General features: G+C 33.8%; 1 protein-coding gene across 4 annotated transcripts in view; it reads left to right on the forward strand.

Moving 5' to 3' along the window:
- ANKRD28 (ankyrin repeat domain 28) overlaps positions 1-27,890 on the forward strand; it is a 164,916-nt gene that overhangs the window by 95,396 nt on the left and 41,630 nt on the right. For 3 of the 4 annotated variants that reach the window (XM_074195761.1, XM_074195760.1, XM_074195762.1), the window contains 8 exons: positions 6,885-6,955; positions 8,217-8,417; positions 9,476-9,563; positions 19,250-19,392; positions 21,469-21,681; positions 24,521-24,599; positions 25,109-25,223; positions 25,760-25,842. In XM_074195761.1, coding sequence (XP_074051862.1) covers positions 6,885-6,955; positions 8,217-8,417; positions 9,476-9,563; positions 19,250-19,392; positions 21,469-21,681; positions 24,521-24,599; positions 25,109-25,223; positions 25,760-25,842 — 993 coding nt within the window. The remainder of the gene's footprint in view (positions 1-6,884; positions 6,956-8,216; positions 8,418-9,475; positions 9,564-19,249; positions 19,393-21,468; positions 21,682-24,520; positions 24,600-25,108; positions 25,224-25,759; positions 25,843-27,890) is intronic. The other variant, XM_074195763.1, reaches the window with a different exon arrangement.

The following is a 27,890-nucleotide window of genomic DNA, read 5'->3' on the forward strand; positions in this document are numbered from 1 at the left end:
TACTGATGAAAGGAATTTAAGAGATAAAAACCATTGGGAATTGCTTATCTAGATAAGCATTAATGTGATTTATGTGTAAGGCAAAAATGAAGTCCCATTTTGTCAGCTAGATCCTGCTTCACCTATATTTCATTCAAAAATCAAATTGTTAAATTTATAATGGACAGAGTGCAGTGTTAAATCACCAAGATATAACTTTTGACTAGGGGAAATCAAGGAAGACTCTTGCAGGAGGAAGTATTTGAACTAGGTCTTGCCTCATGTATTCAGCAAGAGAACTGACTTTATTTTAGGAACCACAAAGTATTTTTCCATACATAGAAAGAAGATAGTGAAGATGGAAGGGAGTTTGATGAGCTAGGACATGGAATTTATAAAAACCAGATTTATTGAAGTCATTCAGTGTCGGGTTACGGAGTCTGGAATTCATTCTCTTATCTTTTGCTTATGTCTATGGTGTTTTCCTGATGTCTGTTTTGTGCTAGAAGGTCTTATTGTTCAAACTGTTGTGAAAAAAAAATTTACTTTTTCAGTTTTGAGATAATAAAAACTTTTTCTTGATGGTTAGATTGTCTTCTCATAATTTGAAATAACTGTTTTGATTTAAAATTGACATAGCTGCCATGCTAAAATGAAAAAGTAAAGGAAAAAGCAGTATCAACAAAGATTTAATTGATTCTCATGAATTTTTTAAAAAGAACTAGAAAATAGGCATTTTAGTGAGTATCCCAAACAGAATAAAACTGATTTGATTATTTTTTTTTATTATCACAGTCTTTGCATTTTTGAAAACATTGTTGCAGACTGATTTCAGCATGTAAATGTGCAGGTTGTAAAATGTTTCTCTGGAAGATAAAATTTGGCATTCAGATGAAAAAATAGGTTATACATTGCAAAATCCTTTCATAACAAATCATTATTCAGCTATCTAGAGCAAGGGCAAGGGATATCCCCTAGGCTGTATATAAGGCTCGAGGTCTGGTGCTACCATGGCAGCCACAGACAGATCTCAAAATTCAATAAATCTAGGAAATTTTTAGGGGTGAATTAATTAAATGTTTGACCAAATATAGCTGATAAATGATGTTAAAAATATCCAAGTGGCCCTTAGCAGAAAAAGGTTTCCCATTCCTGCACCTGGAGGATTATTGAATTAAGATTTCATTTCTTCGTTTTCTTGACTTTTTTTTTTTTTTTTTTTGGCAAGGCAAGTGGGGTTAAGTGGCTTGCCCAAGGCCACACAGCTGGTAATTATTAAGCGTCTGAGGCTGGATTTGAACTCAAGTATTCTTGACTCTTGGGCTGGTCCTCTATCCACTGCACCACCTAGCTGCCCCATTGACTTCTTAAAGCATATTTAAGCATTACCTAAGATAATTATGAGTCCAGATATCTTCTGGATTTCAGAAACCTGTGTCACCTTAAGGCAGTATGCCTGACTGCTTAGAGTTTAGGCCTTGGAGCACTTCTAGTGAACTGATGCCTCCATTTAATTTGCCTTTAGCCTTCCTGAAAAATTTTCGAGAACTTCTTGATGTGGTGTTTAAGGAAAGAGTTGTATTTTGTTAATTATTGGTAAAATAATGATTATTTCTTACACAGTGTGAACAGTTTCTACACTGATTTTATATTGTCTGGTTTGTCCCATAAGGAGAGAGCAATTGATAACTTAGAAGTATTAATAGAGGGTCTACCATGCCATCAGGAGGCTTCTTGATTTGACTGAAAATGTGCTCAAAATTGGAGAATGAATACATGAACTCAGGCCAGCATAGCCACATGAATTCTAAATCAGACAGATGCTTCTTTTCCAGAGATGACAAGAGAATTAAAAACTCCAAAATTAGAGCAAACTAGGATTTCTCACTTTATGCTGAGGAAGGTACATTAAAGGTTTGATTAGAAAGTTTTAAGTGTCACTAAATTAGATCAGTTCAGATGTCCTTATGGTCAGAAAGTCATCAGAAGAAAGTAGAGAATGCAGATGCACTGTGGCTGAAGCTGGGAATTGGTCCAGTCAGTCTTAAGTGAATGATGGGTCACTACAACTGAGAAAATCTTTATTTGAGGCAAATGACTAGAGAGGAGATCAGGAGAATAAGGAAAGAAATCACCTGAAAAAAGGATGCAGATTGACCATAGTCATAGCATATTACTTTTGTGAATTTTGTCATTGTTCTCAGTGCCTTGCTCAATTAAGTTGTTATCATTATCATATTATATTGCTTTTACATATGACAGGTAATGAACTGTTAGGTTGTATTGGAAATGTTTCAAAGGAACATGAGATTTCAGATTAGAAAGAGGTCTTCTGAAACAATCTGTTCTTTTCATAAATGAGAAAATTGAGGAGAAATTGCTAAATCAAGGTCAAATAGCTAGTAAGCAGCAGTGAGTTTTCAAATTCAGTGTTTTAAATACTGTCACATTGCCTCTTCACTGTGGTGTTCTCATCAATTTAGTTTGTCCCTTAGAGACAAAAACTTCGACAGGAGTAACCTTTATGAAACATACTTCTTAAATAAATAGAACTACAAACAACACAATCTACCAGAAACATGATTTACTTGGCTATAACAAAATGTAGCTTATTATGGTTTATATGAATCAGTGAAACTAAAGTATATGTAAATCAGTTAAGCAAGGTGAATACAATGTGAAATCTCAATCTATAGCCTTAGAAGAAAACTACCAAAAGGTCTGTAATCCTCACTGAAGTGCTAAGGGCTAGCTACCTTCAGCTTTATGCTACTTGCTTAAATGGGATAGGTCCAAGTTGGGAGGTTCCAGTTTTTAATTTTTTCTTTTGAAAATTAAAAGAATTTCCTTAATACTAGATTCTCAAACATACTTTTAAAAGTAACACTTATGAAGTAGTGAATAAATCTCAGAATATAAAGGGGAGAATGGCTCTATTTGACAGAAATTTGCTAGATAAACCTGTTAATTTTGTGATGATGATGATGATGATGATGATGATAATAATAATAATAATAATAATCCTATTTCAAGCTGACTTCTTATACTACAAACTACAATAAGCTCAATAAATATGAAAACAAAATATTAAGTGCCACATTCCAAAAATTACAAGAAAAATAGAAGTTAGGAATTAACCTTTGATAACTAATGTTGAGGGGAGAATCTTAAAGGTACAGAAGGGGTCACAGGCAGGCTAAATACATAATTTGTTTATGTGCAGTTCTGAGAACTCTTTATTTGAATTATTTGATCATAACGTTGGGGAATGACCTTTATATATTAATGTTTTCTCCCCTCTCTATATAAATATCTTATGAGACTGAGAGATAGATGATTTTACCTTTTTATATTATTTATATTGATTTTGAAAAAGCAAAAGCTAAGTTAGTTTCCCTTTAATTACCACTAACCCTTACTTTCCCATCAACCAAAGCAGGGAAAGTTACCTGATCTTTTTTAGTAATTTATTTGTATGCAAATCATTTTTCTATTTTGTATTTATTTTTGCCAAAGTACATTCTGGTTTTCTTAGTAGTTCTTTTGAAAAAGTGAATTCTAATCCTTTTTAAAATAATGGTTTTTTGGGGTTTTTTGGAAGGCAATGGGGTTAAGTGGCTTGCCCAAGGCCATACAACTAGGTCATTACTAAGTGTCTGAGGCCTGATTTGAATTCAGGTGCTCCTAACTCCAGGACTGGTGCTCTGTCCACTGTGCCACATAGCCTCCCCTAAAATAATGCTTTTTAGTAATTTTAAATAATACTTTTAAAAATCCTAATAATTTAATTTATTACTGATGACACTTAGACTCTTGATAGAACATTTAGACTTTAACATCTCTCCAAAGTCAATATAAATAAATACAGATGATCATAAGGATGATCAAGTTAGAGAGCATCAAGATCAGGGATATAGTTCAACATGGAATTGACAGAAAATTGAAAACATGTGTTGGATTACTTTAGAAACAAAAGGGGGGTGGGACTCATGGATATTATAAACCCCAAAGGTTAGATGACTGAGAGGTACACTTTTCATCTTTAAAAACTTTTCATAGGAACAAGAAGACTTTTGCAAACAATTCTTACATAGTAAATTGTATCTATATATAATCATAATTGATGTTAAGGGGGAGAGGTACACTGGTACTCTAAAATGCTATTATTATTTGTTGATTATGAAAAAAACAGAATTATACCTATGTGTGCTTTTCCCCCAAAAGGAATTACTCCTGCAAATATTACAGTATAAGATTTGTCAAAACATAACGAAACTATTCATTGGCCCTTGATCTTTTGCATCAAGTGAGGCATAAAGCAAATAAATTTATGTTCCCTTAAGAAGTTTTCCACTTTCTTACATAGAAGTCCAAATGGAAGAAGCAATTCTTCTAAATCAGAGATTCTTTTTTAATTTTTTTTTATTTAAGGCAATGGGATTAAGTGACTTGCCCAAGGTCACAGAGCTAGTTGATTATTAAGTGTCTGAGGCGAGATTTGAGCTCAGGTCCTCCTGACTCCAGGGCCAGTGCTCTATCCACAGCACCACCTACGCCTTAAATCAGAGATTCTTGTGTGTTTGAGTGTATGTGTGTTTGGTATTTTTTTTATTTTTTTCAATTATTTGTTATGAAAGTTTTTCAGTATTCATATTCATATGTGTATACATACATACACACACACACACACACACACACACACACACACACACACACATATATATATTTATTAGATTTTTCAAGGCAATGGGGTTAAGCGGCTTGCCCAAGGCCACACAGCTAGGTAATTATTAAGTGTCTGAGGTAGGATTTGAACCCAGGTACTCCTGACTCCAAGGCCGGTGCTTTATTCACTGTGCCACCTAGCTGCCCCATATATTTTTAACTTAAATAATTTCCTTCTACCTTCTCTTCCTACATTCCTCCCCTCAGTGGAGAACAGCCAGGTGAATATTGTACATACACATTTGTATTTAACATGTTTACAGAATAGACATTTTCCTCATGAGGAATTAGGATTAAGGGAAAAGAAAGAAAACCATGAGATAGGAAAGAAATACAGAGGAGATTTTTTTAAAAATGCATGTTGTGTAGGAGCAGCTAGGTGCAAAACAAATAAAATAAAATAAAATGCATGTTGTGTTCATTTACATTCTGCAGAGTTTTTTGTTGTTGTTTTTCTTCCTCTGAATGGGGATAGCATTGTCTATAACAGATCTCCTAGGATTTTCTTAGCTTTCTGAACTACTGAGAGAAACTGCATCCATCAAGGTTGTAAATCAGAGATTCTTAATCTTTTTTTGTGTTATGGACATTTCGACAATCTGGTAAAACCTGTGGATTAGTCTCAGAATGATATTTTTAAATGCATTAAATTATAAAGGAAACTAGTTACTCTAAATATATTTTTTAAAAAATTCCATGGAACTAAAGTTAAGAATGTCTATTGTAGATTGCAAAGTACAGTGCTTCTATTTTTAGGTTACTGATCATCTCCTGGAACATCAAAAAGATATTCACTTCTTATATTACTGATGATTACTTGAAAGAACAACCTAACCATCCTTAGAGAAATCTAAACAACTAACTGCATGTGTTTTAGATTTTGATATACAGATGAATGACCAGTTTATTTTCTATTGAGTTACTACACAAGTAACATACTCAGTTCAAATGGAATTGTGAATGGTACAAAATTGAAGAGGAGAGAGACAAGAGAATGCATTTGAAACTTAAATTGTGTGATTTTTTTTTTTTTTTAATGATCCTAAGCCATGCCTACCTGGTACAAACTCATCTCTTTTTTTTTTTTTTTTTGCCATTGTCACTTTATGAATTTGAATCTTGAAACACAGAAATCTTTGAGAGATTACAATTGCAAATCACCCAAAAAATAATGGTGAGATGTATTGGGGGGGGGTACGAGTAAGATGTAATATTTTTCTAATCAGGGAAGTCTCATTGAAAAAATGTATGTATAGAGTCTGTAAGAGACTTGAAGGCCTCCATCAGGTTGGGAGAATTTTCTGTAGATATCTATGGAACAATCTGGAGAATATTTCTTTATCAAGGAGATCACAAATCTATTAAAGTACTAAAATATTCTCATGTTCATGTATTCAGGACTTGATGGCCTCTAGAGTTCCTTCCAATTCTGCATCTATGAGTCATACAATATTATAGCTAATTGAATTCAAGAAGTGAAAAGCAAAGTTCTGATTACTGATTTGGGAGTCAAAGATGGTGACTTGAGAACTTGGTCTATTTGTTAGTTTTTACAACCTGGAGGGAAATTTAGAAATCAAAAGAACAGTGAGATGGAAGGCAGCCAGAAAAATTCATTTTGGCTAAAAAGTGGAATTAGTGGAAGGAAATAATATGAAATAAAGTAAATGGAATAGTGTTAGTGTTGGGAGAGTCTTGAATGCCAGTTAAAGAACATTCAAGCATTTTAGGGAGCAATTAAACAGGAGTGACCAGGTCCTATGCATGATGGTAGTATGGATGAAAAAGTAGAATGAGGAGATAATGTGGAATATGGAAGTGAAAAGACCTGGCAGGAACCAATTGCAATAGTGCAAGTGTGTCATTATTGAAATGAAGGTGTAGAAATAGTTACCAGAGATATTGGGGAAGAAGAATTGGTGAAATCTGAACACATTCCTTAGAATAATCAGTTGACTAGCAATAGAAATATATATTACTTTGATTTATTAGCAAAATAAGTATATGCTACTTTAAGTATTTTTATTCATGATCTAAAATGATAATTTTACCTCGTAACTTCAAATTCGTTGTCAACTCTTATTAACTTAAACTTTTTACCATAATATCTGAAAGAAAATCTTTGGTAAAGATTTTATATTTTTAAAAAAACTTCAACTTATTTTTTTTTCTTGTTGCAGGAGCTAGAGTTAATGCCAAAGACAGCAAATGGTTGACTCCTTTACACAGAGCAGTTGCATCTTGTAGTGAGGTATGAAATGTTTTTTTAGTAGCATAATTTTTGAAGAAATGATTATCTAGTGGCCACTAGCAAAACAATTTTTACCACAAGGGGGGAAACTTTGAGTCTCTAATCTCTTCTCCCATTCCTCCTTGCCCAGTGGGCATCTCTTCCCCTTAAGTATCTCTAACTCAATAATTCTAAAATGACCTCTTCTCAAAATGTGTTCAGTCTACTTTCGTTTCCAGATAGTAATGGCATCTACCTCACCAGGTAGTTGAGAGCATCAGATGAGATCAGTTGTTAAGAACTTAGTGTATACAGTTTGTTAGTCACATAGTGAACTCTGAATAAATGCTCATTTCTCTCCAAAATTCCACATTAATGACAAAAGACTATTTCTGAAGTAGTTGTCTAATCCTGTGCCTTTTCTATATTGAATCTTAGAATCATGGCTGGATAGAGACATTTTAACCCTTCTCTCCAGTTCTCAGGTCCCATGCATGGGTGGTTTTAGTTTTCTGAGATCCCACAGTGAATGGCAGAGCTAGCTTTGAATTCAACTCTTTTGACTCAACACCAGGACAGGTTCTGCTGCTGCCTCTTTTCCGTAGATTTAAGCACAAGTTCCTTCATTCTCGCTTCTTATTTTAGAGTTTAAACTTAATCCGAACTGCCTTTGGTGTCCAAATGAGACAATTTCTGTATGTTCCTCACTTTGCCCCCAGTCTTGAAATGCTTTCTTTCCAAAAGTTAAAATTAGGATGCTATCTTCTGAGTGTTCTCTCCTTTGTTAAATTATCTTGTCATTTATTTATATTTGTACATGTCTACCAAGGGGAATATAAATTCTGTGAGGGCAGCAACTATTTTTCTTTTCTTTTTTCATTGTATTTCTAGCACTTAAATGCTTGCTTATTGATTTGCATTTTGAGGAATAAAGAAAGACAATATTAAAAAACCAAAATTATATTTGAGGAATGGGTAAGAAAAACATAGGTCATTTGCTAATGCAATTTTTACTTTTTTATACCTATAAACAAAAATTAGAATTAAGAATTTCTCAGTTTTGGAAGCAATCAGCAATCTGGGAGAAATCTTAGGTTACCTGAATAGTTAAGTCATATGTTTACATAATTGTCTATACTATGCTATTAAAAGCTTCAGGCTTTGAGTTGTAAACTCCACAAAAACTTTTATTGTTTGATATTAATTTTCTCAGTGGGTATTTGTATATTTCTTTAATTGCTCTATCTTTCTTCACTCATTTTCATTTACACAAATTTTTCAGGAAGCTGTCCAGGTATTGTTGAAGCATTCAGCAGATGTTAATGCTCGTGATAAAAATTGGCAAACTCCTTTACACATAGCTGCTGCAAACACAGCTGTCCAATGTGCTGAAGCTTTGGTCCCCCTCCTAAGCAATGTAAATGTATCTGATAGAGCTGGCAGGACAGCTTTACATCATGCGGCTTTCAGTGGACACGTTGAGGTATGCAGTCAATTATTTCATATTCTATAAGAGTGATTTTTGTCTTTTGGGATAAAAGTAAGATAAAAATAGGACAAAGTTTTGGTTTGGATTTCATTTTTCCCCTTAGTCATAGTAAAACTTTAAACTCATTCTAAAGGACATTTGCATCTTAATTATCATGATTTTAAAAGTTCATTTTTTTATTCCACAATTATAGTATGCTCTGTTTAACAATACAGTCTTCAGTAAGGATTATGGAAGCTAAGTGCTAGGTTGTTGTCTTGCATTATTTGGTTTATCTCTTTATCATAGAATTACAGAATTTTGTAACTTGCAGGAAATTTAAAATGGATCATAAAGTCCAAGTTTTCATATTATCTATCTATTTATAAAATCCTTTGAGGATAGGTTGATGGCACAGTGGACAGAACAGAACTGCAGACCTGGAGTGAGGACTATCTGAGCTCAAATTCAAACACTTAGAAGCTGTGGAATTTCTGCGCAAGTGATTTCACTTTTGTTTGCCTCAGTTTCTTTATTTGTCAGATGGGGATAATAACAATCCCAACCTCCCAAAGTGGTTGTGAGGATTAAATGAGATGATTGTGGAATGTTTAGCACTGTGCCTTTGATGTGGTGGGCACTTAATAAATGTTTGTTTCCCACTCTAAAAAAAGGTGCCTCATGCCTAGGAGTGAGGTACCCGTATCTTGTAAGATGTATCTTGTAAGGTTTGTGAATAAAATGTACAGTTTTTTCTCACTCAAAAAAGTTTGTTTCCTTCCTTTCCTTTAGGCATTTTTTACTTTCTTCTTGCATGGGAAAAGCAGTTAAACTACTTTCTTGCGACCAGTGGATTTTTTTTTTTGTATTAAAAAAGCCATCCATATACTCTCAAAAGTTATTTAAGTTATTTAAGAACTTTTTCTAGTTCTGTCCTCTTATTTTTGAATTAGAAGTAACTGAGGCCCATAAAAGTTGGACCTTGTGCACCAGTACCTTCTTAGTAGTATTAGGGAATTTAAGAAACTATTTTATAAAGTAATATGAAGTTCTGTTGTTTATTTATATCTCAGATGGTCAATCTGCTGCTATCCAGAGGTGCCAATATTAATGCATTTGACAAGAAGGACAGACGTGCTATTCACTGGGCAGCATATATGGGTATCTATCTTTATTTCATTTTTATTTATTTATTTTTTAAGTTACACACATTATAATCCTTGTAATTGAATGACTGACTTAATTCTTTTTGTAGAAGTTAAGGAATTGAAAGAACAAAATATGGAGAGTAATGACATACAGAATACACATAACATTATTGAAAAGCTGTGTCCAATGATATTTTGAATCATTCTGTTAATATGAAATGTTTAATATCTATTGTATTTAATTCTGCCCTCCATATGTCATCTGATATAGTTTAAGATCAAGGTTAGCCCTCTGGTTGTATAGCCAATCCTCCTCTGTTGTAGGTTATCCTCTTAGAAAATGGTTTGAAAGTCAGAAACACACATTAATACATGAATCCATGGGAAATGGGGGATTAGATATCTACAACCACCAAAAACCCAAACTTTTGCTAGAGGTTGCTGAAAAAATATATTTTCTGCATAATACAACAAAACATTAATTCTGATAATTGAACTTTTCTAGCATAGTTTCCCTGAAAATACTCATAAAATATAGTACACAAGATAAAATTGGTAACAACCAAATATTTTTTCTCAGTAATAATTCCCTAGATTTCTGTGACCTTTTGTTAATAACTCAAATTTTAAAAACTTTGATTTCATACAATATTCACTTTTCATAATGCATGACATCTGTAGTATCATAAATACAGTACAGCAAAAAAGATTCATTAAAATACTTTTTAACCTGAATCCTATCCTTCCTCTGGTCAGATATCAGATAGCTTGAATCAGCATGGCTGCCATCATGAATGTGAAAATGAAGTTACTAAGAAAATCATAAAATTGCTTCTAGTCATGTGAATATAAATGATTAAATGTCTGAGTTTTTAGCTCTTTAGATCTAAATCTAGTGCTTCCCATGTGCCAGACATTTTGCGAAGCAGAGTCACAGTTCTGCTTCCTAGAACAAAATGTGTCATAAACATATAAATCATTTATTCTACTTTAAGTTTGTTTTTTTCCTTACTCATTTAAAATTATTCTTCTCATGAGCTATAGTCCTATTAGAGTTAACTCAGAACTCACAGTATATGTGATAATGGACTAGTGTCCATTTTTTGGTCTCCAACATCACCAACAACTTCAATGATAATACTAAATAGCACCTCTTATATAGGTTTTAAGTTTTACATAATTGTGATAATTGATTCTCACAGCAATCTAGTGAAGTAGGAAGTATTATTATCCTAGTTTTACACATAAGAAAATTGAGGTTAGAGAGGTTAAGGTGCCTTGGGACACAGGTAGTGAATAAGGCAAAATTCTTCCTATCCTGTTAATTCTACCCTTGGAACATCACCTATGTCCCATCCTTCTGATGGGGCTGCCCCCTCGGTGTGGTCCCCATTCCCTCCTCATACCTTGACTATTACAACAAACCTCTGAGGGACTTCATGTTCTTCCCCACTCAGCTATCAAAGTAGCATTGTTCAAAATCACTCCCCCCCCACTTAAGTAAAATCTATGGCTCTCTGTTGTCTCCCAGAACATATGTAAAGCTCTTTCTGGCTTTTCTGGTCTTGCATCTGATTCCCCTCAACGTAGTCAGCAATCCCATGACTGATTTCTCGGTTCTTCTTCACACAAGACACTCTCCACTCCAGCCTCTGGGCGCTTTCCCTGGCTGTCCCCCATTCCTGTAAGGCTTTCCTTCCTGATCTCCATCTCCTGACTTCTCTGGCCTCCTTTCCTGACACTCCTCAATAGGAGTGTCGTATATCTGTTAGTTCATCTTGTTTGTACACAGCTGCTGGTCCAGGGTCTCCTCCATGATCATGGGGGCTCCTTCCAAACAGGGCTAATGTTTCACCTCTCTCTAGATCCCCAGGGCTTGGCCAGTGCCTGATATGACACATAGCAGGAATTTAATCCTATCAATTGTCAATGTGCTTGATTGCCTCTCATTTTATCAACTAAAACCTTAATTCAAGACTTAGGATCAGGAGATTAGTTTGACTACAGTAATTTACTGTAGTTTAACTTTAGTATGTGTTATGGAGAGGTAGATAAAGAACACCTCCTCTCTCCTAGATGTTTGTGTGTATTTTCAAGTGTGTGTGTGTGTGTGTGTGTGTGTGTGTGTGTGTGTGTGTGTATCAGCAATAAGAGTGAATTTCCCAAATAAATGATAATATGGAAATTGCCTAGCAATTGGAAATTATGTTAAACAAGGAATAAATTAATCATAGTTTAAACCTTTCCTGCTCAGAGACTTGGTTTGGAGCTGCTGACAGAAAGGGAAAGTAGAGGAGCAATAAGCTGCCTCAGATGTTCTTCCCCAGAATAGCAGAGTTCATGGAGCTCAGATCTCTTGGGTTTGTTTTAGTTGTGCTTCTGGTTTTTTTCTTGTCAGGTCTAAGTATGGTGTAGTAAGGGTAGCTTCATGGCCTCTGAGTTATGACATCCAACTATTCTATTTATTATAGCACTGCCTCTGTCCTTTCACTTTCAAAGCTCTGAGTTAAGTTTCCACAGGAGGAGGAGACCGAATATGAGCTCTCTCTAATTACATATCCTTGGAATAATGGCAACATATTGGATTAGAGGTAGTAAAGTGAAATGTCAGGAAGACTCATTTTTCTGAGCTCATATCTAGTCTCAGTTACTTAGTTGAGTACTCTGGATAAGTCACTTCAGCACAATTTCCTCAGTTCCCTATCTGTCAAATGAACTGGGAAGGAAATAGCAAACCACTCTAATATCTTTGCTTAAGAAAACCCCAAATGGGGTCATAAAGAATTGGACATGACTGAAAAAATGCCTGAATTTTAACAAAATTATGACCAAATTTACAGTTTTCCTCATTGTGTATATTTTTTTACTTGGTAGTTCTAATACAACCTCGATTGTTTCTTTCCCTATCTGGATAGCGTCTCTTTTTTTTTTAAATCATTGATTGATGCTTTTCTTCCATTAACTATTACTATCACCGAGTCCTTATCCTAGTAGATGTGATCTTTGTATTTAGTGAATACTGCAGTCTTAGATATGTTTCCTTGTGTGTATTGTGTATGCAGTCTTTTCCACTGATTGATCTTTCATGATTTAGCCAGTATCAAATTATCTTTTAGTTACTGCTCTATGGTATGGTTTAAAATCTGCCACTGCTAGCCCACCTTTTTTTCTTTTTTACGTTAATTCTTTTTTACATTATTTCTCTTGAAGTTCTTGACTTTTTTTAACATTCATATCAATTTCATTATTTTTGTTTTTCAGTCATTTCAGTCATGTCCAGCTGTCTGTGACACCCATTTGGAAGTTTTCTTGTCAAGGAAGTGGGTGTCGTTTCTTCTCCAGCTCATTTTCCAAAAGAGGAACTAAGACAAACAAGGTTAAGTGACTTGCCTAGAGTCACACAGCTAGACAGTGTCTTGAGACCAAATTCAAACTCATGAATTTCTGACTGGCACTTTCCACTGTTTAACTAGCTGCCTCTAATTTCATTATTATTTTTTCTAGTTATATTAAGTTTTCTATCAAACATTCAAAGAACAACTAATTACAAAGTTGTATAAATCGTCTGCAAAAATACCCAAAAAAAATCCAAGCAAACTCCTTTTATGACATAGATATGGAGTGAAACAAAAATAAAAGAACAGACCAACATTCCTAGTTATTGTTGTTTCAATTTTGATCTTAGTTTTGATATAAGACACCTTTCTGATGTCATAGATCTTCAAATATCCCTAATGAACAAAGGTGAAAAACATTCATTTTCTCTCTCTCTCTCTCGCTCCCCCCATATGTGTGTGTATGTGAATACACACACACACACACACACACACATAGAGAGAATAGAATGTCCATTTCTGTTTAAAAAAAACAACCTCTAGAAAACATAAGAAGGACTTTACTTAGAATGATAAATGCCTGTATCTAAAACCAAAAAGCTTATTTTAAAGATAAACTTAAATCCTTTCCAATAAATTATGGATGGAACCAGGTTTAATATAGTACTAGAAATGTTGACTATAACAATAAAAGTTGAAAAAAGAAATTGAATCATTAATGTGCATAAATCAGAAACAAAATTATTACTTTTTCCAAATGATGTGTTGTACTTAAAGAAACCTCAAGAGTAAACTAAAAAATTAATTGAAACAATATCCGTAATCTTGTAAGATTGAAGTAAATCCACAGAAATCATAAGCAGTTTTTTTAAATGCTAATAAAACCCACTCTTTCTTACTTCCATGTGATACTCTATCCCATATGACCCCTAACTGCCACAGTTAAAGAAACAGTTCTTTGTTCTATTTTTTTTTTTTTTATTTAATGGGGGTTTTTTTGTTTGTTTCTGGTGGTTAAATATATATTCATACTTGGTAGGACTTTGATAGTGGTTTAAGAAAGCATTTTTTGTTTGTTTTATATCACAGTCATTTCTACATACATCCTTTTCCTGCCCTTCCAGTAGGTTCTTTTGTAACAGAATCAGCCTTCATATCAATTGTGGCTGTATGACTCTAGGCACTCTTCTGCACCTTGACCTCCATTTCCTTCCCTCCTCTTACTCTCCCTTCCCCCTCCAGTCATCCATCTTTGCAAAGAAGGGCAAGACAATAGTCCATTTTCTCATGTCTTTTCACACTAAAATTAGTAGTGATAATTTTTTTCTATTTTTTACTCCTTATATATAATTAACGGTTTTCTATTTTGTATCTCTTCATTTAATTCTCATGATTTTCCCCCCCCAAATTCATTGCATTTGTATTTTGTTTTTTTCTGGGGCATCTGGAGGCACCAATAGACAGAATTCTAGGCCTGAAGTCAAGAAAACCTGAATTCACTTAACCTGAGGCACTGACTGTATAGCCATGGGCAGGTCACTTAACCTCTGTCTGTCTCAGGTTTCTATATTTCTAAAATGGGGTAAGAGAAGCACCCACCTTCCGTGTACACAATAATTATTGTGAGGAGTACAATTAGAAAATACCCCGGGGCCATATAAATTTTAAGTTACAGTAAATCATATGTTTTAATATTATTCATGTAGAAATATTCTATTAATGTTGATGTAACACAATGTTTTAAAACATTTCTCAATGAGAATTGCTTCATTTGCAGAGTTTTATTCTAATCAAAGGTGTTAATAGGAACTTTTTTCATTTCTGTCCCTTCCTAAGCCTCATCATAGAGACTGGTACGAATAAATGCCCCATGTTTGTTATATATGGCAGTGAAAAAACATCTTAGTCACTTTGTTATCACTAATATTTGGACCAGGTCATTTTCATTGACAGTGAGGTAACATATACACCTCTCATTGCCTAGGCTGTCCTCTTTGCCACTTTGCTGTATAATAAATGAAACTTTATATTTGCATGATTGTTAGTGATTTTGAGTTATTAACAATTTGCAATTTTCTTTTTGAGAAATGTTCACATCTTTTTACTATTTATCTACTGGCAAACTCTTATCTTACATGTGCATTCATAATCAATATATATTTTGGATCTCAGGGATGTTTGTTGAAAAGATTTTCTTCCTAATCAATAGCTTCCTTTGTGATTTTAGCTACATAGATTTTGTTTTTGTAAAAATCTTTTCAGTTTTACATGTTAAATTATCTTTTCTATGTCTTCATCATAACTACTAGGATTTAGTTAATTATCCATCTGAAATATTGTAGTATATTGTCCATGATATTTCTTTTGGTATTTGTTTTTGCAAGGCAATGGGTTAGGTAATTATTATTATTATATATTATTATTATATCCCATTTGGTGTTCTTGTCCCAGCATACCTCCCTGATGTTATGGTCTTCTTCAAGAACAAGGGACTAACATCATCTTCATTTGCACTAATCTTCCTTTTCCTTTTCTCTCAATGTATTCTTCTCCTTTTCATTTTTCTCAAGATCATCATGATACCAAGAAATTAAACAGAGTAATTCTCAAGCCATGTCTAATTAATACTGCTTCTGTGTCTCTTGTTGATGATAGAATTCAGAATAAACACGTCTGAAAGGAAGCAGTTTTTCTTTAGTTCTTTATCATTGGTCATTCATGTTTACCTTTTTTATGTTTCCTTACACTCTTATGTTTGAACTTCAGAGTTTCTACACAGGTTGGATCTTTTCATTAGAAGTGCTTTGAAGTCCTCTTTCATCATGCTTTCCCCTGTAGCATTGTACTCAGTTTTGCTGGTTTAGTTGTTCTTTGTTGAAAGCAAGCCTTTGTCTTCTGTAATATGGTGTTCCCAGTTACATTGGAGATAAGACTGACAGTGTCTTTTCAATATTTGAATTCTTTTTTTCTGGCTACTCACAGTGTTATTTCCTTGACCTAAAAGTTCTGGATTTTGACTGTAATGTTCCTGGACATTTTTATTTTATACTATTAGTATACAAGTAGTGGATTCTTTACATTTCCATTTAGCCTAGCCCTCTGTTTTTCTTTTCTTCTGATATGGGTTATACATGTATAACCCATGCATGTGTTATGTTTAACATATTTCCATTTACAATATAATCTTGGTATAAAAGAAGAATCAGAACTAAATAGGAAAAAACATGAGAGAATTCAAACATAAAACAAATTTTAAAGAAAGTGAAAATAATATACTTTGGGCTGCATTCAGATTCCACAGTTTTTCCTCTGGATATGGATGGCATTTCCCATTATAAGTTTTTTAGAATTGTCCTTGATTGCTGAACTGCTGAGAGGAGCTAAATCCATCATCATGATCATCACACAATGTTGATGTTAATGTGTACAATGTTCTCCTGTTTCTACTCACTTTACTCAGCATCAGTTCATGTAAATCTTTCCAGGCTTTTCTGAAGTCCACTTACTCAAGATTTCTTGGAGAAAAAAGTGTTCCAGTATATTCATATACCATAATTTGTTCAGCCATTTCCCAATGGATGGGCACCCTTCAATTTCCAATTCCTTGCCATTACAAAAGCTGCTGAAATATTTTTGTCCATGTGGATTTCTCTCCCCCTCCTTTATAATCTCTTTGGGTTACAGATTTGGTAGTGATATTTCTAAGGTCAAAGGGTATGCAGTTTTATTGTCCTTTGTAACCCTCTCTAAGAGCTCATGAATTGTGATGAAATTGCCTTTTTTTTGTCATAGCATTCAGATAGTCCAGTGATTCTTAAATTTATTTCTTCTTTGATCTTTTTACTGGTCAGTTATTTTTATTATGAAATAATTTACATATTCTTTTTTTGGTCATACTTTGTTTTAATATGTTTGTTTTTTCTTAGAATCATTGTTTTCTCTTTGTTCTGTTTTCATTTTCGGGGAGTGTTGCTTAGGCGAGGTTTTCTCCCTCTTGTGCCAAAATGTTAATTCACTCTCCAATTCTTTATTCCATAGTTCTCCTTTCTTTGCTAATTTTCTCCTCATTTATTTATTTCTTCTTTCATGTATTAAATAATTTTTATCTCTAGTTTTAAAAAAAATTTCGTCTTTTTTCAGGAACCTATTTGAGTTTGTGGCCAAGCTGTGTTTTTTTTTTCTTTGATTTTTTGGAGTCATTCTCTTCTGAATTTATTTACTATGGTGGGGTTCTTTTTTTTTTGTTTGCCAGTTCTTACAGCCTGCTTCTTGACTTAAGGCTTAATATGAGGGCTGAGCACTACCACACTTTTAGAGGGTAGGCCTTGTTCTTTCTTGGTATTCATTTTGTGTTGTTTTATTCCCGGATCTCTAGGACAGCCTAGGAATCTGTTAGCTTTCTGTGCTCCTGGAATAGTCTGATTCAGAACAAAGTTTGATTGCTATCCTTCTTGTATGATCTTTGCAAATTCCTGATCTGAATTTCAAGTCAGCAACAGGAGATAGCTACTTAATTTCCACTTCTACACAGCCAGCTATGTAGTAGTTGGGTTCATTAAAAGTGACAGAATTGTTTGGTTGCTTTTGGCCAGGTTATTACTCCCCAGAAACTAAATTTGAGACCTTGTTCTGCTGCTGTTCTTGCTTCTGAACATTTGTCCATGATGGGCTCCACCCAGAACCTCCCTACCTGAAAATTTTTCATTCCCACTCCCTTACCCATTTTCTGGTCCTTTTCCAATCTGTTGGGGATCCGTAATCTATAATTGAATAGTGGTTGGTGAAACTGCCAGCTGACCCTTGTCCTCTTCCCAGTATCCTGGTGGGTCTGGGTGGGTCTGGATCTGGAATCTTCCTTGCCCAGGAACCAGTGCCTCTTCCCTGGCACAAGACTCCCCCAGCCCCACCACCCCTGTCAGCAGAATACTCACTCATGTTGCCCTATGCTGATGGTCCAGATAAAGAATTGGTATTATTCTAGTTCATTTTCTAGATCTGTTTGTAGGAACTGCATTGCTTTCTACTACTTATATCCACCCCTTAAGCATTTTATATCACAAGATTCTGATGTTGTGATGAGCAAACTAAAATTTAGAATTCCATGTTCTAATCTGATTTTTAGCATCTTATATTAAAGTCCGGTTACAGAACAGTTTGCTAAAAATCGTAATGTTACAGTAATTCCAGAAGTTGTAAGCTACATTTCAGTGATTTGAAGACAATAGTCTCACACACATCCAGAGTGACAGGAAGACATGAACTGTCACAGTTGTCAGGAAATTAGATATTTAGTAAAAGTAGAAGTGGAAGGGGCAGCTAGGTGGTGTAGTGGATAAAGCACCGGCCCTGGAGTCAGGAGTACCTGGGTTCAAATCTGGTCTCAGACACTTAATAATTACCTAGCTGTGTGGCCTTGGGCAAGCCACTTAACCCTGTTTGCCTTGCAAAAACCTAAAAAAGTAGAAGTGGAAGAAGAAAGTCTGAAACATAGGTAGGAACCATGAATTCATGCCTTTTCCCAAAAGAAGTGAAGTTTTTTTACATAAGATTATCTGGTATACAGAATTTAAGAAATTTAAGGAAAATGGCAATTATTTTTAGCAGCATATTAAAATTGAGTGTGGAGAGCAAGATTTGTACAGAAGAAAGCTTAGTGAGAGATTATTTGACTGAGATAAATATATTCAGTTAATTGAATACTTACTAATAAGTTAGACTATTCAAGAAATTGGCCTAGGTCATTCCTGTATTTTATAGAGCCTCAAAAATAATGGAAAATAGTGAAGTCAAGTAGTATCATTATTTTAAATTCAAGAATATTCTTAATATTGAGCTGGTGAATTTAAATAATTTAGAAGAAATCAATTATTAAATGAAATAAACTAGGATCATAAATAATAACCATTGTTCAAGTTGTTTTTGTATTAAGTGTTCATCTACAAATTTCAAATTAATATGTGCATATACCATCATATGTCATAATAATTCTAGGGGCAGCTAGGTGGCACAGTAGATAGAGTACCTGCCCTGGAGTCAGGAGTACCCGAGTTCAAATGTGGCCTCAGACAATAATTACCTAGCTGTGTTGCCTTGGGCAAACTACTTAACCCCATTGTCTTGCAAAAAAAAAAAAAAAAACCAACTAACCTAAAAAAATAGTTCTTTATTTTTTAGCTTTCCTCCCCTAATAAACCTCTTATTGCTGATTTATTGTTATATGTATTCAGTAATTTCCAGTAAGGGCATCTAAATGTATAAAAATGGTAGGTTAGGGAAAAACAAATTGTATATTTTTTTATTTTTATCCTTGATTTATACAGCAATGAAAGAGATTGAAACATTTATCTTTACTCACTAATTTCAGGTCACATTGAAGTTGTAAAACTGCTTGTTGCTCATGGAGCTGAAGTCACATGTAAGGATAAGAAATCCTATACACCTCTCCATGCTGCTGCTTCAAGTGGAATGATCAGCGTCGTCAAGTATCTTCTAGATCTTGGCGTTGATGTAAGTAGAGGTTGTATTATTGGTCACTGCTGTAGGTTCCAGGAGATTATTCCTTCTGATCAGCTTGTCCTAAAAATTTGTTTTATTATGATTGATCCAGTACCTTCTTAGAAGCACTTCATTTATCCAGAGAGAGCTGCTTCTGTTGTTTTTTCCCTTTGTTAATTCTAACAAACTTGATTATATTTTCTGAGTATAGTGATATATGCAAACAGAACACAGAAAAGAAATTAGTAAAGAGAAAGAAAGCAGTTAAAGACCTGTATACTGACAACAGCATCCCCATAGGATTTTTAAATTATTTTCACATCCATTTGAAAAATGCAGTGATAATTTAGTTTTTTCTCAGAAACTTCATTGGAAAAGTTGTGTTTTTGTTGAAATAAGATTTCAATGACGAAACTTGGAAAACTGTTAGAATCATTTTTATTTTTCAAATATTTCCCACTTTATACAAGTGAATTCTGTGGTGCAAAATAGAATGAGTTTTCTTGAACAAAAATATGTTGAAGAAATCATTCTTTCAACTAGCATTCTTAAAGCACCTAACTTAATGATAGTCACTGGACTAGGTGTTGGGGAAGATAGAAAATAAAAAGAAGTGAAATTGATAGGACCAGGAATACTAGATGACCATGACAGTGGGAATCACACCACCCACAGCATTGAACCAAAAGAAGCCTTTCTATTTGGTTGAGCTAGTTCATTCCAAAACATAATCTTTGCTTTTTTGTAAAATTCCAACTTTTTAAGTCTGGAAAATATCCAGAAATTTGGTTTTACTTCTCATGAATTAGGCAAATAGAAAATATAGCCTAGATTACACTTCATTTTTAAAATTTGTTTTCCATTCTTTGTGTTTTTAGTTTTAAATTTGTCTGTGTGTGTGTGTGTGTGTGTATGTATACACACACACACACACTTTATACATACATAAGCCCACGAATGCACACATTCATATATAAATACATTACTACAAATAACCTATTGCAAGTTCTTTAGAGAAATAGGAACCATAAATTACTAAAGAGAGACTGGAATTTTCAATTTATACTATTGAATTGAGCTCTAACTTATTTTCAAATAAACAGTTTAGCTTGAGAAATTATCAATAGAAAAATGTGATTGTTAATGCTTAGATATAAAACCTTTATGATTTTTAATTTAGTGCCACATATATGTCTTTAGCAAAAAATTGTAAGATTATGTTGTTGTTTTAAAAAAATTTTAGAAAATTTGTTTTTTATTTTCCCAAGCTTTCACTAATCACCCTGTTTTGCAGTCAAGCCATAAAATCATCTTGAACACATCCATACAAATTCAGTTCTCTATCCATGCCATTGCTGGTCTGTAGTTTAATGTAAAAATACTGTTTTATTACTAATAATTATTTTCTAAGAAAAATACTTTTAAATTATCCATTTCAAAAGTAATTTTATCTTTTTCTATGTCCCTTTCTTTCATAAAAGGCAATGTTTTACAGCATATTTAAGGGGCAGAAGTATACCAGGTCTGAGTTCTGCCTTGCCTTAGGTGACTTGATTATTTTCAACATTTACTCATCAGTAAACAATAGATATTAACCACCACAATCATTGTTAATAGTCACTGACTTTTCTAATGAGAGTCATGTATGGAATGCTTTCTTTAAAGTCTGTCTCTCAACAACCCTGTGGGGTCAGAAGTAGTAGCTGGCATTTGTACAATGCCTTAAGGTTTTTATTTTTTATCTGATATATTTGATCTTTGCAACATCCCTATAAGGTAGATCATGCAATTATTCCCATTTTACAGAAGAAGAAACTGAGACTCAGAAAGAGCACTTGCCCCAGCGTCACTTAGCCAGTGTCACAGACAGAGAATTCCAGTTCAGATCTTCTTGAGTCCTAGGGCAGTGTTCCCTAGATGACCCCCCCCCAGTCTAGATATTGCAGGTAGTATTGTCCCCATTTTACACATGAAGAAACTAAGCCTCTTAGAGAAAGGAGGCTAGATTGGCTGCTTTGTGTTGAAAAAGGACCCTGCCTCCCTCTGCCTCCTGTGATATACTTACTAGCTGTCTTCTCTGTCTGGCAGATGAATGAGCCAAATGCATATGGAAACACACCACTTCATGTGGCATGTTATAATGGACAAGACGTGGTCGTGAATGAGCTAATTGACTGTGGTGCTCATGTAAATCAGACGAATGAGAAAGGGTTTGCTCCCTTACACTTTGCTGCCGCATCAACACATGGCGCCCTGTGCTTGGAGCTCCTGGTTGGGAATGGGGCTGATGTAAACATGAAGGTATGGGAAGTCAATCACTCTTCATCACTTAAATATTTACATCAGAGTTGTAAATGTATACAAAGAATAGCTTCTATTTTCTATAATTATACAAAATCTTTTCAAAACTCAATACTTTAATTTTAGTAATTTGAGAAAATCTGGAGAATCATGGAGGGGTCAATTTTCTGTTTTCCTCTGAGGAAATATGCTACCAAAACCTCAAGCACTTTGCCCACTAAGTGGAATATAATTAGCTTTAGAGATATTTTCACTGATTGTTTCATGATTTATTTATCATGCATTCACAGCCAGTCCATGGTCTAATGGCCTGCAAAAAACAGCCACAAAATTAAATCTGAATAATTTAAGAATTAATAAATAAGTCAAAGGCTAAAAAATAGGAAATGCTTTGATTAAATGCTTATTCTAGTATTTGGGATCTCATTGAAATCATTTTGAGGATGTATTGAACTGAGAGGGCAATGGGAAAGGAACAGACACTAAGTACAGGCACTGTGTTGAGGGCTCTACAGATATGATCTCATTTGATGCGCACAACTATCCAGTGAGTTGTATGCTATGATTCTCTCCATTTTGCAGTTGAGGAAACTGAGGCAGTCACAGCTAGTAAGTATCTGAGGCTGTGTTTGAACTTCTGCCTCCAGAACAAACCTCATGGCAGTAGATGGCATCCAGAATACTGAGGTCCAAGGCCCACAGTTGACCTAGTGCTGTGTGGGGCCTTGGGCAAATGTAAGTTGCAGAGAAGATGCTAGCTTGAATTGACAGAGGGAGTATCTCCATGCATCAGTGAAACCACAAGTCTAGTCATCTCCATCCTGGAGACTGGCTGCTGTTGCCTAACAATGAGAGGCTTCTTTCTGTATGACCTTTTGTCTCTGTCACTCCAGAGCAGATGGCTTGTTGCAACTGACCCCTCCAGTTACATTCTTAAAAAGCCATCTAGTGATTATTCTTAGGCTGAAATACCTTAAAATTCAGATGAAATAGAAATCAAGTTCAGTAACCCTAGAGATCAGGAAAAAACAATTTGGGCCATGTGCTGGTGGGCACAGATATGGGCTGCCTTCTGGCCCCATCTGAAGTTTCTAAAATTAATTATTTTTGTTTACAACATAGCTTGAGTGACTTTTCACTATTTATTATTTCACTGTTTATTTATATATCAGCTCTTTGGAATTTAGCAAACACTGAGCCCTTACTAACTGCTTTACCCAGTGTAAAAGTTGGTAAAGACTGAATTTTTAAAGAACTTAGCTGATACAACCCAACAGCTTCTTTTAGTTATGACCCTACACAGAGGTGTCATCCAGAGGTGTCATCTACCCAGTGTAGCTCCTTTGGAAGATTTCTTGATGTAAGCAAAAAAGCTTGTGGGGGGGGGGGTGCTTAAAAAAGCTTGTCAGCTGTATCAGCAGAAAGAATCTCCTCACATGGAGGTAATCACAAATGCTTTAATGTTAGCACTCAATTCAATAAAAATTATTGAAAACAATTGAGCAATAGGATAAATGACCGTTGTGAATTTCTTTCCTCCACCTCCCCATTTTCACAATTATAGTTATTAAAAGCTTAGACCTTGAAAAGCCAATACAATTTTAAAAGAGGGGTTCTTTTAACTTAGAGAAATAGGATACAAGACATTATTTACTGTTCCTTCTCCTCCCCAATTTTCCAAGGTTGAGTAACTTTCTTTTGTTTCTTTACAGTGTTTTCTGTAGACCATGTTGCATTCTATTTAACTAATTAAAGAGGATGATTATGTCTAGTTTTTATGTAGCTGATACTAAATTTTGCTGAGGTAATAAAACTAATATAATTTTGTATTGATAAAATTATTTAATTAATATAGCCTTTTAATTAAGATTTTTTAATATTCATACAAATGTTAGCAGGTATATGTGCAAAAATATATGCTTCATCAATAAAATTTGGTGCTTCAATAGTTACTTTTTTGTTCCTGTAGATGGAAAAATGAAAAAAAAAAAGAGTACACTTCTTCTGATTCCCAGCCCCTTACTTTCAAGATATTTAGTTTAGGAATGCTTGAATGAGAGACTTAATGGGCCAGACAATTCATGCTTTTTACCAGCCCCCCAGTGAAATACGTTTTGTTAGAATATGATAGTTTAAAGACAACAATATCTTTCACTATTTTTCAAGGACTTAATTGTTTTCATTTAAAATTTTCTCAATTCTAGTATTACACATTAAAAACTACTTTTTCTTTAATATTTTACTTAATCATGTCAGCAATGAATTTTATGCATAAATTAGAATCTCATTGTTTAAGCATATATGAGCAGGTGTTTATAGTAAAAACCTGTTCATTATGTTCTTGAATATAGCCTTTGTTAGAGTAGTTTTAATCTTGTTTTAAATCCTATTGCATAGAAGTGTTTTTTATGGTAGGGCCTCATTCCATTGGAGCACATCAATTTCTGATATTTGAAACTTGAACTCAGAAAAGGGTATATTTATTTTTGATGGTCTCACTTTCTTGTCTTTAGCAAATTTTGTCTGATTCCTGTCCCATAAAATAAGTCAGTAAAATTCATTCCACACTATTGAGTCAAACTTCGGAATTCCTATCTATGCTTTTTCTTTTCTGTCTTAACATTGACCTGAAGGCCTGATTCTTTATGTGTGTTCTTGTTTTCTCTAATTCTACTAGCATACTTTTCAGTATCTTAGTTCAGATTGTAGTACTTCAAAGTCAATAATTATGCCCAAAAATCCAGCCTCAAGTCTGGTCATTGTTAATATAATTGCATATTTATACTACATAACAATACAACTAGTAGAATAACTATTCTTTTTAATTATATTTCTTTAGAGCAAAGATGGGAAGACACCATTGCACATGACAGCAATCCATGGCAGATTCTCAAGATCACAAACTATTATCCAGAGTGGTAAAAAGTATTTTTGTTTCTGTTTTCAGATGTAGTTTTAAACTAATCTTTAAAAAAGAATTTTTAAAGACTCATGCATGTTATTAGTTGTTGCCATAACAGAACAGATATCTTACTTTTTTTCCAGTTAACATGTAAAGGTAGTTTTCAGTACTAATTATTTTGTAAGATTTTGTTTCACTTTTTTTTTACTTCCCTCCCCCCTCCTGACAGTAAGCAGTCCGATATAGGTTATATATGTGTAATCATGCTTAATACATTTCTAAATTAGCATGTTGTGAAAGAAAAATCAGAACAAAGGGGAAAAAATAAGAAAAATAAGACTAATTTTAAAAAGTGAAAATAGTTTGCTTTCGTCTGCATTCAGACTGCATTGTTTTTTTCTCTGAATGTGGATAGTATTTCCTTCATAAGTCTTTTAGAATTGTCTCTGTTAAATTATTCCCTTTTATCAACTATAACCTGATATGCATCATATCATATATCTAAATAGATGTGTTTTATTGCAGGAGCAGAAATAGACTGTAAAGATAAGAATGGAAATACTCCATTGCACATAGCAGCTCGATATGGCCATGAGCTACTTATCAACACTCTCATTACAAGTGGTGCTGACACAGCAAAGTAAGTCACTTTCAAGTTGGATAGTGTGTCTGATTACACAATACAGAATGAAATGAAATAAATAATGACAATATTATTTCAGGGAAAGGTATGTTATTGGATTTGGGGGAAGAAATGGTTGCCTGATTATCAATCTGCATGGATGCCCTCTACTTGTGTGTTGGCACAATCATTTAAAATGTTTCATTGTCAATTAAATATGAGATTAAAAAAATCATGTGAATTTTTATATTTTAAGAAAATCTTGTCTTTGATTATTCCAAACATGAACTATATAGTTTTGTAGTCATTAATCTTGGATTCTAATAACACTTTTTCATTATTTTTAATCTTGAAGGGAATATATGTCAATAAAGACCAGTTATTCTCTTTTCAAAACTTCTTTAAATTGCACAAAATCTAATTTTCTTGATTCTCAAAGTGTTGTCTTTTTTTTAGGACTAAAATTTCTATTCTACTCTTCCCCTACATTTGAAAAGATAGAATGCATATATTTGACTTGTATTATAATCAGTATAACATAATATTTGCTTTAGACGGGGCATACATGGAATGTTCCCTCTCCATTTGGCAGCATTAAGTGGTTTTTCAGATTGCTGTAGGAAACTTCTTTCTTCAGGTAAGCAAATCATACATTTTGGTATGTTTGTATTAAGAGACTAGAATATAAAAAAAGTCATAATTATTTAAATAGATTGATTTTTCTTTTTGCATGTCAACTCTTTTCTACCATAATTTTGAAGTTTTGATCTTAGAAATGGTCTTTTTTATAGAAGGAAAGAATATAATTAACCTTAAGTCTATATAAACAACTCAGTATTTCTGTTTGCTGCATTTATTCAACCCATTTCGTTGTGTGAAAAGAAAATATAGGCAAGAAGAAGAAATAAGTTTTAACTCTTCCGTTGTTACATTTGTTGTGTCTTTGAATATATGATAACACTGACATTCTAATACATTATTTCGTCTTGTTGAGTTTAAGGTGGTTTTTACATCTTCAGTCAAGGAGTCTTAGCCTGGAATTTCTATACACTCAGGGTCCTTCATATAGTTTCAGTCTACAAACTTAAATGGGGGGGGCATCTTTGTTTTCACTAGTCTCTGTGGAAAAAAAGATAATCATTGGTTCTAAGTATTTCTAATCCACACTTACACTGATAAAAATACAATCTAGGAGAGCAACTCTTTTTTTTTTTTTTCTTAATTATTTTTCGAACCTGGAAAGACTTAAATGAACTGATGCTGAGTGAAATGAGCTGAACCAGAAGAACATTGTGCATCTTGTAGCAGTACCATCTTGTGATGATCCACTGTGATACATTTAGCTTTTCTCAGCAATCCAGTGAACAGAGACAATTCTAAAAGACTTATGAAGGAAATGCCATCCACACTCAGAGAAAAAAAACTATGCAGTCTGAATGCAGACCAAAACAAACTATTTTCACCTTTTAAAATTAGTTTTATTTTTCTTATGGTTTCCCCCCCTTTGTTCTGATTTTTCTTTCACAACATGACTAATTTAGAAATGTATTAAGTGTGGTTACACATATATAACCTATATCAGACTGCTTACTGTCAGGAAGGGGGAGGGAAGTCAAAAAAAAAAGTGAAACAAAATTTTACAAAATAATTAGTATTGAAAACTACCTTTATGTTTAATTGAAAAAAAGTAAGATAAAATTTAAAATAAAATTTATTTTCCCCCAATTTTTAACATTCATTTAAAAAGTTTTTTGAGTTGCAAATTTTCTCTCTCCCTCCCCCATTCTTGAGACAATAAGCAATTTGATAAAGGTTATAAATGTTCAATAATGCAAAATTTTGCCATATTAGTTGTGTTATGATAGAAGACAGAGCTAAAAGGAGGAAAAATATTTTTAAAAATTGATGCTTTGGGGTGGCTAGGTGGCACAGGGGATAAAGCACCGGCCCTGGAGTCAGGAGTACCTGTGTTCAAATCCAGTCTCAGACACTTAATAATTACCTAGCTGTGTGGCCTTGGGCAAACCACTTAATCACATTTGCCCTGCAAAAACCTAAAAAAAAATTGATGTTTTGATCTACATTTACATTCTGTCAGTTCTTTCCTAGCATTTTCCACCATGAGTCCTTTAGAATTGTTTTGAATCATTGTATTTCTGAGAATAACTTAATCATTCAAAATGGATCATTATACAGAATTGCTGTTATTGTGTACAGTGGTCTGCTGATTTTTTCCTCACTTTGCTTTGCAACAATTCATGTTTTTTTCTGAAATCCATCATTTCTTAGAACACATATACTAAAATATTATAGTACAATACTATTCCATCACAATCATCTACCACAACCAGTTCAATCGTTTTCCAATTATAACACTTCCTATCATTTTTCAATTCTTTGTTACCATATAAAGAAGTGCTTTATAACTATTTTTGTACAAATAAATCCTTTTTTCCTTTTTTTTTTTTTGTTTATGGATTTTTTTGGGATACAGACCTAGTATTGATATTGATAGGTCAAAGTATGTACTGTTTATAAACCCTTTGGGTGTAGTTTCAAATTGTTCTCAAAATCGTTGAATCACTTCACAATTCCAGATGATAGTTGTTTGGGTTGTTGATTGGTTCTTGACCTTCATTATCAAAGGAGACCAAAACAACATCACTACATTTGAGACAAATGACA

Source organism: Macrotis lagotis, chromosome 7 (genome assembly GCF_037893015.1).
Source record: "Macrotis lagotis isolate mMagLag1 chromosome 7, bilby.v1.9.chrom.fasta, whole genome shotgun sequence".
Lineage (NCBI taxonomy): Eukaryota > Metazoa > Chordata > Mammalia > Peramelemorphia > Peramelidae > Macrotis > Macrotis lagotis.